At 45.3% G+C, this 14,729-nt stretch overlaps 1 protein-coding gene across 5 annotated transcripts in view; it reads right to left on the bottom strand.

Annotated features, from left to right (window-relative positions):
• Positions 1 to 364: 364 nt before the first annotated feature.
• Positions 365 to 14,729, bottom strand: part of iars1 (isoleucyl-tRNA synthetase 1) — a 130,209-nt gene continuing 115,844 nt past the window's right edge. The window contains exons 29-34 of one of the 5 annotated variants that reach the window (XM_036973518.1): positions 14,532 to 14,652; positions 13,322 to 13,447; positions 4,486 to 4,632; positions 3,977 to 4,129; positions 685 to 799; positions 365 to 632 (exon numbers count right to left, since the gene is read on the bottom strand). In XM_036973518.1, coding sequence (XP_036829413.1) covers positions 717 to 799; positions 3,977 to 4,129; positions 4,486 to 4,632; positions 13,322 to 13,447; positions 14,532 to 14,652 — 630 coding nt within the window. In that variant the 3' untranslated portion in view covers positions 365 to 632; positions 685 to 716. Of the gene's footprint in view, positions 800 to 3,976; positions 4,130 to 4,485; positions 4,633 to 13,321; positions 13,448 to 14,531; positions 14,653 to 14,729 lie in introns of all 5 variants that reach the window. The other 4 variants (XM_036973517.1, XM_036973519.1, XR_005042214.1 and 1 more) reach the window with 4 other exon arrangements.

Here is a 14,729-nt window from a genome sequence, read left to right as displayed (position 1 = left end):
AGAGCGCCATTGGGCCCTGGTCAACAGTAGTGCACCAGCTTTGCTCAGAGCGCCATTGGGCCCTGGTCAACAGTAGTGCACTAGCTTTGCTCAGAGCGGCATTGGGCCCTGGTCAACAGTAGTGCACTAGCTTTGCTCAGAGCGCCATTGGGCCCTGGTCAACAGTAGTGCACTAGCTTTGCTCAGAGCACCATTGGGCCCTGGTCAACAGTAGTGCACTAGCTTTGCTCAGAGCGCCATTGGGCCCTGGTCAACAGTAGTGCACCAGCTTTGCTCAGAGCGCCATTGGGCCCTGGTCAACAGTAGTGCACTAGCTTTGCTCAGAGCGGCATTGGGCCCTGGTCAACAGTAGTGCACTAGCTTTGCTCAGAGCGCCATTGGGCCCTGGTCAACAGTAGTGCACTAGCTTTGCTCAGAGCGGCATTGGGCCCTGGTCAACAGTAGTGCACTAGCTTTGCTCAGAGCGCCATTGGGCCCTGGTCAACAGTAGTGCACTATGTATGGAATAGGATGGCATTTGGGACATAGCCCCCTCTTCTACAGTCTGGCTGTTCCTCCCTCTTCTACAGTCTGGCTGTTCCTCCCTCTTCTACAGTCTGGCTGTTCCTCCCTCTTCTACAGTCTGGCTGTTCCTCCCTCTTCTACAGTGTGGCTGTTCCTCCCTCTTCTACAGTGTGGCTGTTCCTCCCTCTTCTACAGTCTGGCTGTTCCCGGTCCTATGCCTCTGCAGTTGTGGGCAGAACTCCAACGTACAGAGTCTTCCCGTCCAGCGTCTTCATTGACCACTCTGCTGGGATTTCTGAAACACATATACAAATGATTGAAAAGTATGAAGGAAGACAATCTGCTGGCATCTTTAAGGAGGTAAAAACCTGTAAGAAATTAAGAAAATAAAAGAATGAGAGGAGTCTGTCAAAGGTCGGTCTCCACTACGTGAAACTAGATCATTTCATTCTGAGGGGTTTGAAATCACATGTTGTAGGGCTGCCGACCACCGACTGCTCTGTTAAACTCTCTTATGCACGTTACTCTGTTAACTTCCATGCATTGTTGTGTTTTACGTTGTGTTTCCAGGTAGTGCTGTCTTGTGTTTCTAGGTAGTGCTGTCTCGTGTTTCTAGGTAGTGCTGTCTCGTGTTTCCTAGGTAGTGCTGTCTCGTGTTTCTAGGTAGTGCTGTCTCGTGTTTCCTAGGTAGTGCTGTCTCGTGTTTCCTAGGTAGTGCTGTCTCGTGTTTCCTAGGTAGTGCTGTCTCGTGTTTCCTAGGTAGTGCTGTCTCGTGTTTCCTAGGTAGTGCTGTCTCGTGTTTCCTAGGTAGTGCTGTCTCGTGTTTCCTAGGTAGTGCTGTCTTCTGTTTCCTAGGTAGTGCTGTCTCGTGTTTCCTAGGTAGTGCTGTCTCGTGTTTCTAGGTAGTGCTGTCTCGTGTTTCTAGGTAGTGCTGTCTTCTGTTTCCTAGGTAGTGCTGTCTCGTGTTTCCTAGGTAGTGCTGTCTCGTGTTTCCTAGGTAGTGCTGTCTCGTGTTTCTAGGTAGTGCTGTCTCGTGTTTCCTAGGTAGTGCTGTCTCGTGTTTCCTAGGTAGTGCTGTCTCGTGTTTCCTAGGTAGTGCTGTCTCGTGTTTCCTAGGTAGTGCTGTCTCGTGTTTCCTAGGTAGTGCTGTCTTCTGTTTCCTAGGTGGTGTTGTGTTGAATTTCTAGGTAAAAAATACACTCCTATTTTGGAATTAAATGTTGCCCATTTACATCACATATGTTGCCTGACTACAGCTAGCTACCCAGCTAGCTACCCACGACGTATTGACATCTACCTTACATAACATTCGTTTTAGGTCATCTTTGTTTATTCGGCTAGCTAGCTAGAGTACTACGATTCACATACAGTATATCTAGCTGATAATTAGGAAGTAAAACGGTTTGCTTTGTGTCCATCTTGTTGGGTCTCTATTGTTGCCATTGTCCTGGCTGGAAGAAGGGTCAGTGGAGTGGGGAGGTGCAGTGGGAGGTAAACACAGCAGGGCGAGTGCCAGTGCCTCTCAAGAGAACGCACTCGGAGCGCGAGAGTGTGGCGCAAGGTAGCCTGCATACTGAGAAACACCCATTTTGTCTCATGCTTAAAATGTGCTCCGCCATTGTTGTAATTTGAAAGTTCCCATGGTAGTTAATTCAACAGTGGGAAGTTAAACTAAATGAGTTGATATGGCTACTGAAACAGCTTTTTCCTCGATATTGGCAGTAGCTATTTATGTTCTATTTCAGATTTGAACTGCAGATAAGAAGACCAAGATGTCATACCCTCCCCCATCTTAGTCTAACTAGTTGGGAAAACGGTCAAATGGCATTTTGACCACTCAAATCTCCGAACGTTTGAACCCTATAAAGATATTTCTGTTCCCGATTGCAGATTTGAATAGCAGCGAAGGGATACCAAGATTTCACACAAGCTATACGTTTTTTTTGGGGGGGGGGGAAAGTGGTCAAAGTTGATGATTTGTCAAAAGTTACATTATTTAACAGTGTTGGAATTCATGATGTCACAATGGGGAGTTCTAGAATATTGAATTAAAAAAAGTCAGATTTAAAATAAATGGAAAAAAAAGGCAACATTTTATAGTTTAAAAAGTATATATATATATTTTTTAAATCAAATAGTAAAATGTAAGCACAATATTCCAGATCGTTCCACACGTTTTAAAGTCTGAACGACGTTTCTAGCAATAAACGTGTAAGAGGAGTAGCGTGCAGAAGAATGAGAACAAGTATGACGAAGATTTATAGTCGGGAGTGATGCTTCTCAAGTCCCACCTAATTAGGTAGGAAGACCTATGGAGCTGTATGTCAAACCAGCCGTCTGCTAGGGCAGTCTGTCAGACACAGTAATTGGACAGGGAGGTTTCCTCAGCCCAGGACTTGCTTCTTTGCTGCTGGTTCAAGGTCAACATTAAACCCGTTTAAAAGTCAAGGATCATTGGCACAGGGTTAGCAAACTACAGAGCGGAGGCTAGCAGGCTAGCAGCTAAACGTGTTGAGGAGGTGGAGGTACAGGCTAGCAGCTAAACGTGTTGAGGAGGAGGTGGAGGTACAGGCTACAGCTAAACGTGTGGAGGAGGAGGTGGAGGTACAGGCTACAGCTAAACGTGTGGAGGAGGTGGAGGTACAGGCTACAGCTAAACGTGTTGTGGAGGAGGTGGAGGTGCAGGCTACAGCTAAACGTGTGGAGGAGGTGGAGGTGCAGGCTACAGCTAAACGTGTGGAGGAGGAGGTGGAGGAACAGGCTACAGCTAAACGTGTGGAGGAGGAGGTACAGGCTACAGCTAAACGTGTGGAGGAGGTGGAGGTGGAGGTACAGGCTACAGCTAAACGTGTGGAGGAGGAGGTACAGGCTACAGCTAAACGTGTGGAGGAGGTGGAGGTGGAGGTACAGGCTACAGCTAAACGTGTGGAGGTGGAGGTACAGGCTACAGCTAAACGTGTGGAGGAGGAGGTGGAGGTACAGGCTACAGCTAAACGTGTGGAGGAGGTGGTGGAGGTACAGGCTACAGCTAAACGTGTGGAGGAGGAGGTGGAGGTACAGGCTACAGCTAAACGTGTGGAGGAGGAGGTACAGGCTACAGCTAAACGTGTGGAGGAGGAGGTGGAGGTACAGGCTACAGCTAAACGTGTGGAGGAGGTGGTACAGGCTACAGCTAAACATGTGGAGGAGGAGGTGGAGGTACAGGCTACAGCTAAACGTGTGGAGGAGGAGGTGGAGGTACAGGCTACAGCTAAACGTGTGGAGGAGGAGGTGGAGGTACAGGCTACAGCTAAACGTGTGGAGGAGGAGGTGGAGGTACAGGCTACAGCTAAACGTGGAGCTTCCAAGATGCTGCTCTGGCCAAGTCAAGAGAGCGTTTGCCAGCCCATTCTTGGAGCACTGCTAGGCCTGGCCAGTAGCCATCCTAGATGCATTGCAAAATAGGACTTCGGTCCGGTGGTGTCGGTCTTACCTTGGGTGAGCGCATCGTCCAGGTAGAGCTTCAGCCTACGGCTGCGGAGGCCGAACAACTTAGCCGTCTCAGACAGCAAAGCATTGTGGGTCAGGTAGTTGTGTCCGACAGGATTGACCAGCAGCAGGGTCCCCACATCTCCACTCTGACACTCTACAGAGACACAGGACATACATAGCATCAGTACAAATCAGTAGCAGCACGTAGCCTAGCGGTTAGAGACACAAACCAAACCAGTAACTGGAGGGTTCCCAGTTCGAATCCCGGGTCTGACGAGGAGAGGGGGAAAAAAATCTGTCAGGAAATGAGCTGGCAACCGGCTAGTTGATGGTATGAAATTCTAGTTTTCATTGGGCCCAAGTCACTCGCTGGCAGGGGTTTGGTGTAAACCAGTTGGAAGATGCATTGGTATAACAAACTGAAAAATAACCTTTCAATAAAAGTGGAGTGAAATGGGAAGCAGATGTGTAGCGGAGCGAGAGAAAGAGGAACTGGTCAGTTAAACGTACCAGCTGGCTGACAGTTGGCCAGTTGGAGGTTGACGTAGGGACACACCAGAGAGTCCGAGTTGGGAGAGGAGTCACTGGGATTGGAGCCTGATGTCACCGACAGGGTTTTCCCATTCAGAGACAGCAGATCACACTTACCAGTCAACTCTGGAATAACAAGAACATACAGGACAGGTCTGAAACATACAGCTCTCAGTTACTGGACAGGTCTGAAACATACAGCTCTCAGTTACTGGACAGGTCTGAAACATACTGAACAGGTCTGAAACATACAGCTCTCAGTTACTGGACAGGTCTGAAACATACAGGTCTCAGTTACTGGACAGGTCTGAAACATACAGGACAGGTCTGAAACATACAGGGCTCAGTTACTGGACAGGTCTGAAACATACAGGTCTGAAACATACTGGACAGGTCTGAAACATACAGGGCTCAGTTACTGGACAGGTCTGAAACATACAGGACAGGTCTGAAACATACAGGACAGGTCTGAAACATACTGGACAGGTCTGAAACATACAGCTCTCAGTTACTGGACAGGTCTGAAACATACAGGTCTGAAACATACTGGACAGGTCTGAAACATACAGGTCTCAGTTACTGGACAGGTCTGAAACATACAGCTCTCAGTTACCGGACAGGTCTGAAACATACAGGGCAGGTCTGAAACATACAGCCCTCAGTTCCTGGACAGGTCTGAAACATATAACACACCTTAATCTCTTATAATAATTCACACAAGTAAAATAAATAAAAATGTTGAGTTGTGTGAGAACCGCTCTTAAAACACCATCTGCTCATCACTAACCTGTCCAATAAAATCAATCATTTCATGACTCCTCCAATGTTTTTTGTTGTTGTATTTCTGTGTGTGTGTGTGTGTGTGTGTGTGTGGTGTGAGAAACAGCAGCCTTGTAGGGGGAACCAGGGAGGGAATGGTACAGTACTATATTGGTTCAGGGGTCCCAGGAGACTCACATATTATGAATAGAACTAGTCTCAGTCCCAGGATGACGACTGTCATCTCTGACAACCACCCAACAAGTAGGCTAAGATAGTGGTTAGTCCCCAGAACCACTCAACAAGTAGGCTAAGCTAGTGGTTAGTCCCCAGAACCACTCAACAAGTAGGCTAAGCTAGTGGTTAGTCCCCAGAACCACTCAACAAGTAGGCTAAGCTAGTGGTTAGTCCCCAGAACCACTCAACAAGTAGGCTAAACTAGTTGCTTGTCCCCAGAACCACTCAACAAGTAGGCTAAACTAGTTGCTTGTCCCCAGAACCACTCAACAAGTAGGCTAAACTAGAGACAGAACCACTACTTCAGCTAGCTACCACCCAACATATAGGCTAAGCTATTTCAGTTCAGTTAGCTACCACCCAACATATAGGCTAAGCTATTTCAGTTCAGTTAGCTACCACCCAACATGCAGGCTAAGCTATTTCAGTCCAGCTAGCTACAAGCCAACATTAAGGCTAAGCTACTGACAAAACTACCCAATATGTAGGCTAAGCAACTCCCCTCCAGCTATTTACCACCCAACATGCAGGCTAAGCTAGAGACAGAACCACCCAAAATGTAGGCTAAGCTAGAGACAGAACCACCCAACATGTAGGCTAAGCTAGAGACAGAACCACCCAGCATGTAGGATGGGATACTCTCCAGAACAACCCAAAATGTAGGCTAAGCTAGAGACAGAACCACCCAAAATGTAGGCTAAGCTAGAGACAGAACCACCCAAAATGTAGGCTAAGCTAGAGACAGAACCACCCAAAATGTAGGCTAAGCTAGAGACAGAACCACCCAAAATGTAGGCTAAGCTAGAGACAGAACCACCCAAAATGTAGGCTAAGCTAGAGACAGAACCACCCAAAATGTAGGCTAAGCTAGAGACAGAACCACCCAAAATGTAGGCTAAGCTAGAGACAGAACCACCCAAAATGTAGGCTAAGCTAGAGACAGAACCACACAACATGTAGGATGAGCTAGAGACAGAACCACCCAACATGTAGGATGAGCTAGAGACAGAACCACCCAACATGTAGGATGAGCTAGAGACAGAACCACCCAAAATGTAGGCTAAGCTAGAGACAGAACCACCCAACATGTAGGATGAGCTAGAGACAGAACCACCCAAAATGTAGGCTAAGCTAGAGACAGAACCACCCAAAATGTAGGCTAAGCTAGAGACAGAACCACCCAAAATGTAGGCTAAGCTAGAGACAGAACCACCCAAAATGTAGGCTAAGCTAGAGACAGAACCACCCAAAATGTAGGCTAAGCTAGAGACAGAACCACCCAACATGTAGGATGGGATACTCTCCAGAACCACCGAAAATGTAGGCTAAGCAACTCCACTCCAGCTATTTACCACCCAACATGTAGGCTAAGCTAGAGACAGAACCACCCAAAATATAGGCTAAGCTAGAGACAGAACCACCTAACATGTAGGCTAAGCTAGAGACAGAACCACCCAACATGTAGGCTAAGCTAGAGACAGAACCACCCAACATGTAGGATGAGCTAGAGACAGAACCACCCAAAATGTAGGCTAAGCTAGAGACAGAACCACCCAACATGTAGGCTAAGCTAGAGACAGAACCACCCAACATGTAGGATGAGCTAGAGACAGAACCACCCAACATGTAGGATGAGCTAGAGACAGAACCACCCAAAATGTAGGCTAAGCTAGAGACAGAACCACCCAACATGTAGGCTAAGCTAGAGACAGAACCACCCAACATGTAGGCTAAGCTAGAGACAGAACCACCCAACATGTAGGCTAAGCTAGAGACAGAACCACCCAACATGTAGGATGAGCTAGAGACAGAACCACCCAAAATGTAGGCTAAGCTAGAGACAGAACCACCCAACATGTAGGCTAAGCTAGAGACAGAACCACCCAACATGTAGGCTTAGCTAGAGACAGAACCACCCAACATGTAGGCTAAGCTAGAGACAGAACCACCCAACATGTAGGATGGGATACTCTCCAGAACCACCCAAAATGTAGGCTAAGCTAGAGACAGAACCACCCAACATGTAGGCTAAGCTAGAGACAGAACCACCCAACATGTAGGCTAAGCTAGAGACAGAACCACCCAACATGTAGGATGAGCTAGAGACAGAACCACCCAACATGTAGGATGGGATACTCTTCAGAACCACCCAAAATGTAGGCTAAGCTAGAGACAGAACCACCCAACATGTAGGCTAAGCTAGAGACAGAACCACCCAACATGTAGGATGAGCTAGAGACAGAACCACCCAACATGTAGGATGAGCTAGAGACAGAACCACCCAACATGTAGGATGAGCTAGAGACAGAACCACCCACAATGTAGGCTGAGCTAGAGACAGAACCACCCAAAATGTAGGCTGAGCTAGAGACAGAACCACCCAAAATGTAGGCTAAGCTAGAGACAGAACCACCCAACTTGTAGGATGAGCTAGAGACAGAACCACCCAACATGTAGGATGAGCTAGAGACAGAACCACCCAACATGTAGGCTAAGCTAGAGACAGAACCACCCAGCATGTAGGATGGGATACTCTTCAGAACCACCCAAAATGTAGGCTAAGCTAGAGACAGAACCACCCAAAATGTAGGCTAAGCTAGAGACATAACCACCCAACATGTAGGCTTAGCTAGAGACAGAACCACCCAACATGTAGGCTAAGCTAGAGACAGAACCACCCAACATGTAGGATGGGATACTCTTCAGAACCACCCAAAATGTAGGCTAAGCTAGAGACAGAACCACCCAAAATGTAGGCTAAGCTAGAGACAGAACCACCCAAAATGTAGGCTAAGCTAGAGACAGAACCACCCAACATGTAGGCTAAGCTAGAGACAGAACCACCCAACATGTAGGCTAAGCTAGAGACAGAACCACCCAACATGTAGGATGAGCTAGAGACAGAACCACCCAAAATGTAGGCTAAGCTAGAGACAGAACCACCCAACATGTAGGCTAAGGTAGAGACAGAACCACCCAACATGTAGGATGAGCTAGAGACAGAACCACCCAACATGTAGGATGAGCTAGAGACAGAACCACCCAAAATGTAGGCTAAGCTAGAGACAGAACCACCCAACATGTAGGCTAAGCTAGAGACAGAACCACCCAACATGTAGGCTAAGCTAGAGACAGAACCACCCAACATGTAGGCTAAGCTAGAGACAGAACCACCCAACATGTAGGATGAGCTAGAGACAGAACCACCCAAAATGTAGGCTAAGCTAGAGACAGAACCACCCAACATGTAGGCTAAGCTAGAGACAGAACCACCCAACATGTAGGCTAAGCTAGAGACAGAACCACCCAACATGTAGGCTAAGCTAGAGACAGAACCACCCAACATGTAGGATGGGATACTCTCCAGAACCACCCAAAATGTAGGCTAAGCTAGAGACAGAACCACCCAACATGTAGGCTAAGCTAGAGACAGAACCACCCAAAATGTAGGCTAAGCTAGAGACAGAACCACCCAAAATGTAGGCTAAGCTAGAGACAGAACCACCCAACATGTAGGATGAGCTAGAGACAGAACCACCCAACATGTAGGATGAGCTAGAGACAGAACCACCCAACATGTAGGATGAGCTAGAGACAGAACCACCCAAAATGTAGGCTGAGCTAGAGACAGAACCACCCAAAATGTAGGCTAAGCTAGAGACAGAACCACCCAACATGTAGGATGAGCTAGAGACAGAACCACCCAACATGTAGGATGAGCTAGAGACAGAACCACCCAAAATGTAGGCTGAGCTAGAGACAGAACCACCCAAAATGTAGGCTAAGCTAGAGACAGAACCACCCAACATGTAGGATGAGCTAGAGACAGAACCACCCAACATGTAGGATGAGCTAGAGACAGAACCACCCAACATGTAGGCTAAGCTAGAGACAGAACCACCCAGCATGTAGGATGGGATACTCTTCAGAACCACCCAAAATGTAGGCTAAGCTAGAGACAGAACCACCCAAAATGTAGGCTAAGCTAGAGACATAACCACCCAACATGTAGGCTAAGCTAGAGACAGAACCACCCAACATGTAGGATGGGATACTCTTCAGAACCACCCAAAATGTAGGCTATGCTAGAGACAGAACCACCCAAAATGTAGGCTAAGCTAGAGACAGAACCACCCAACATGTAGGCTAAGCTAGAGACAGAACCACCCAAAATGTAGGATGAGCTAGAGACAGAACCACCCAACATGTAGGCTAAGCTAGAGACAGAACCACCCAACATGTAGGCTAAGCTAGAGACAGAACCACCCAACATGTAGGATGGGATACTCTTCAGAACCACCCAAAATGTAGGCTAAGCTAGAGACAGAACCACCCAACATGTAGGATGGGATACTCTTCAGAACCACCCAAAATGTAGGCTAAGCTAGAGACAGAACCACCCAAAATGTAGGCTAAGCTAGAGACAGAACCACCCAAAATGTAGGCTAAGCTAGAGACAGAACAACCCAACATGTAGGCTAAGCTAGAGACAGAACCACCCAACATGTAGGATGAGCTAGAGACAGAACCACCCAAAATGTAGGCTAAGCTAGAGACAGAACCACCCAAAATGTAGGATGAGCTAGAGACAGAACCACCCAACATGTAGGCTAAGCTAGAGACAGAACCACCCAAAATGTAGGATGAGCTAGAGACAGAACCACCCAACATGTAGGATGAGCTAGAGACAGAACCACCCAACATGTAGGATGAGCTAGAGACATAACCACCCAACATGTAGGCTAAGCTAGAGACAGAACCACCCAACATGTAGGATGGGATACTCTTCAGAACCACCCAAAATGTAGGCTATGCTAGAGACAGAACCACCCAAAATGTAGGCTAAGCTAGAGACAGAACCACCCAACATGTAGGCTAAGCTAGAGACAGAACCACCCAAAATGTAGGATGAGCTAGAGACAGAACCACCCAACATGTAGGCTAAGCTAGAGACAGAACCACCCAAAATGTAGGATGAGCTAGAGACAGAACCACCCAACATGTAGGATGAGCTAGAGACAGAACCACCCAACATGTAGGATGAGCTAGAGACAGAACCACCCAAAATGTAGGCTAAGCTAGAGACAGAACCACCCAACATGTAGGATGAGCTAGAGACAGAACCACCCAACATGTAGGCTAAGCTAGAGACAGAACCACCCAAAATGTAGGCTAAGCTAGAGACAGAACCACCCAAAATGTAGGCTAAGCTAGAGACAGAACCACCCAAAATGTAGGCTAAGCTAGAGACAGAACCACCCAAAATGTAGGCTAAGCTAGAGACAGAACCACCCAGCATGTAGGATGGGATACTCTCCAGAACCACCCAAAATGTAGGCTAAGCTAGAGTCAGAACCACCCAACATGTAGGATGGGATACTCTCCAGAACCACCCAAAATGTAGGCTAAGCTAGAGACAGAACCACCCAGCATGTAGGATGGGATACTCTCCAGAACCACCCAAAATGTAGGCTAAGCTAGAGTCAGAAAGACCAACATGTAGGTTAGGCTACTCCAGTCCAGCGAGCTATCACCCTACACATTTTATCATGGGGCTGAGAGTAATGTAGCAGTTTTAAAGTTAATTTCTTGCAAATATGCACTATACAAGTCTCAAGCTGGGCTACCTCATCACGAGAGTGATTCTAAAATCACCCGCCAGTCTCTAGTCATAGCCAGGGAATACCACCAAACTCTAAGGCCGGGAGGTGAATGGGTTGGTAAACATTTCATGATGACAATAATTCTGATGTTTCGTGGGAGTTACTGACAGACAGACCACGGTTACTGAGCAACTGAGTATTCACAACCCCTTCACTTTTATTGTTGTGTTACAAAGTGGGATTAAAATGGATTGAATTCAATTTTTGTCAACGATCGACACAAAATACTCTGTCAACGTGGAAGAAAAATTATAACAGTTGTATAAAAAATAAAAAATCATGAAAAATAAAACACTAATATAAATCAAATCAAATTTTATTTGTCACATACACATGGTTAACAGATGTTAATGCGAGTGTAGCGAAATGCTTGTATATATATATATATATGATAAGTAATCATCCCCAGGTCAATACATGTTAGAAAAGCCTTTGGCAGCGATTAAAGCTGTGAATCTTTCTGGGTAAGTCTCAAGAGCTTTCCACTCTTGGATTGTACAAAATTCTTCAAGCTCTGTCAAATTGGTTGTAGATCATAGCTAGACAACCATTTTCAGGTCTTGCCATAGATTTTCAAGCAGATTTGCGTCAAAACTGTCACTTAACCACTCAGGAACATTCAATGTCTTCTTGGTAAACAACTCCAGTGTAGAATTAGGCCTTGTGTTTTAGGTTATTGTCCTGCTGAAAGGTGAATTAATCTCCCGGTATCTGGTGGAAAGCAGACTTAACCAGATTTTCTAGAATTTTGATCCTGAAAAACTCCCCAGTCCTTAACGATTACAAGCATACCCATAACATGATGCAGCCACCTCTATGGTTGAAAATATGTGGAGTGGTGCTCAGTAATAAGTTGTATTGGATTTGCCCCAAACATAGCACTTTGTATTCAGGACAAAAAAGGACAAAAGTTAATTTGCAGCATTTTCTTGCCTCGTTACAAACAGGAATATTTGTTTTGGAATATTTCTATTCTCTACAGGTTTCCTTCTTTTCACTCTGTCATTTAGGTTAGTATTGTGGAGTAACTACAATGTTGTTGATCCATCCTCAGTTTTCTCCTATCACAGGCATTAAACTAACTATTTTAAAAGTCACAATTGGCCTCATGGTGAAACCCCTTCTTCTTTATTTAAGTTTGCCATAACCAAGGAGTTGAATACGTATTGATTAAAGACATTTCTGCTTTTAATTTCTAATTAATTAGTCAAAAAAAAAGTGTTTAACTCTACTTCCACTTTGACATTATGGGGCATTGTGGGTAGGCCAGTGACCCCCCAAAAAAATCTACATTTAATCAATTTTAAATTCAGGCCGTAACAGCCAAATGTGGAAAAATGTCAAGGGGTGTGAATTCTTTCCGAAGGCAGTGTATATATATAAGGAGGCTTGTGAATGTCCCATCTTAGTGTATGTAATGAGTATCACAGAATGAGTCATAATACCCATAAAACCTAGCGGTCAAACAGGGAAATGGTTCCAATCGAAACACTTAAAATAAGGGCTGTGTTTCATGTCGGTTTACCCCGGCGTTTTGACAACCGTATAAATCTCTCTAGGACAAGGTGACTTTTATCAATGTATTCGCCCATATTTACCTGCCAAAAATGAAACACTAATTAGCTGATAATGTGGCTATCATAAAGAACTACAAATACCATGATGAGACTGGCGAATCGAGGCAAAGGTAAGAATCTGTGGATTAACAATCTAATGTTTGTTAAATGTAGTAATTTTTCAAAAATGGCTACATTTCTTTCAATGGACAATTCTGTGAACACATTTTAAATTGACAATACCTGCTAGCAAGTGCTAGCTAGTGTCAGAAACAACGTGCCAGGAGACTGCAGGGATTTGTAGTTTTGTATGATGTCTACTTTGATGCCAATTAGCATTTTTGAATCGGAGAGTAAATAGAGCCAGATATATATATTGATAAAAGTCACCTTTGTCCACAGTTATCAAAATAGGGTAAACCTACATGAAAACACAGCCCTAGTTTCTAAAATCACCCATGGGAAAAAATGAATGGTGGAAAAAAAACAGTTGGAACCATTTCCCTGTTTGACCGCGAGGTTTTATGGGTAATTATGACACCTCCACTGTGGAGCTCTATTGACATAGGGGTTGATTTGGGATTCAAAGTGCCATCTTACCAGTCTTGCCGTTGAAAACACAGAGCTTGGTGTTGTTGAGACCAAAGAGACTGGAGCAGACCCGTCTCAGCTTGGCCAGGTCCAGACAGATATCTCCTTTAGGGTTCTCCAGGAGAACCACACCCTCTGACAGAGACGGAACAAAAATACAGGGCTGTTATAGGGCTGTTATATTTGGTACCCTTTCCCCCAGATCTGTGCCTCGACACAATCCTGTCTCGGAGCTCTACGGACAATTCCCTTGACCTCATGGCTTGGTTTCTGCTCCGACATGCACTGTCAACTGTGGGACCTTTATATAGACAGGTGTGTGCCGACAATCCTGTCTCGGAGCTCTACGGAGAATTCCTTCGATCTCATGGATTGGTTTTTGCTCTGACATGCACCTGTCAACTGTGGGACCTTTATATAGACAGGTGTGTGCATTTTCAAATCATGTCCAATCAATTGAATTTACCACAGGTGGACTCCAATCAAGTTGTAGAAACATCTCAAGGATGATCAATGGAAACAGGATGCACCTGAGCTCAATTTAGTCTCATAGCAAAAGGGTCTGAATACTTATGTAAATAAGTTCTGTTTAACAAATTTTAAATACATTTACAAAAAATTCTAAAAACCTATTTTTGCTTTGTCATTACGGGGTAATGTGTGTAGATTGTGATGTTTTCATTTGGATATAATTTAGATTTTAGAATAAGGCTGTAACAAAAAATGTGGAAAATGTCAAGAGGTTTGAATATTTTCTGAATGTACCTCTGTTGACAAATTCAGTGCTTTCATCGTGTTTCTATTTGCTATGGAGTTCACCTTTTAAGCCACCACTTGGTATACAACAGATTATTTTTCAATCCTCCATGTTTTATTGTTGTTGTTGTTGTTGTTGTTGTGGTAACTAGTTTGACAAAGTCCACCAATTTCAGAAGGATTATAAAAAAGGGTGTAATTTTTATTTTTTTACCTCTGTTGGTGCTTTTAGGCTGACAATTCGTCCATTCTTGAATTGGAATTTCAAGTTACACCCCAAATTTAATGAAATGTAATTGACCCCTTGCTATACTGTGTTCCATTACACACCGATACTGACCATTTAGATAAACAAACCCAGAATTGAGGTCCAATCCAATTGAGCCCTGGGGTGCACCAATAGTGGGACCACGACCAAAGGTAATGTAAAGCTCGGTCAATCTAATTATAAGTCTAAATATACCTTGTTCCTTGTTGTTGAGTTGGAGTTGGAGGTTGATGTAGGCACAGGCTGGTCCAGTCAGAGGTGCTCGAGTGGCGGCTGCTCCCTTCACTATGGTCAGGTCCAGGTCCGAACCCTTCAACTATAGTACCACCACCACAGACACCACCACAGATACAACCAGACACCACCACAGATACCACCACAGACACCACCAAC

The sequence above is a fragment of the Oncorhynchus mykiss genome, unplaced genomic scaffold, assembly GCF_013265735.2.
Source record: "Oncorhynchus mykiss isolate Arlee unplaced genomic scaffold, USDA_OmykA_1.1 un_scaffold_262, whole genome shotgun sequence".
Classification (NCBI taxonomy): domain Eukaryota; kingdom Metazoa; phylum Chordata; class Actinopteri; order Salmoniformes; family Salmonidae; genus Oncorhynchus; species Oncorhynchus mykiss.
The sequence above is the reverse complement of the archived record's forward strand: the minus strand, read 5'-3'. Positions and strand labels throughout refer to the sequence as shown.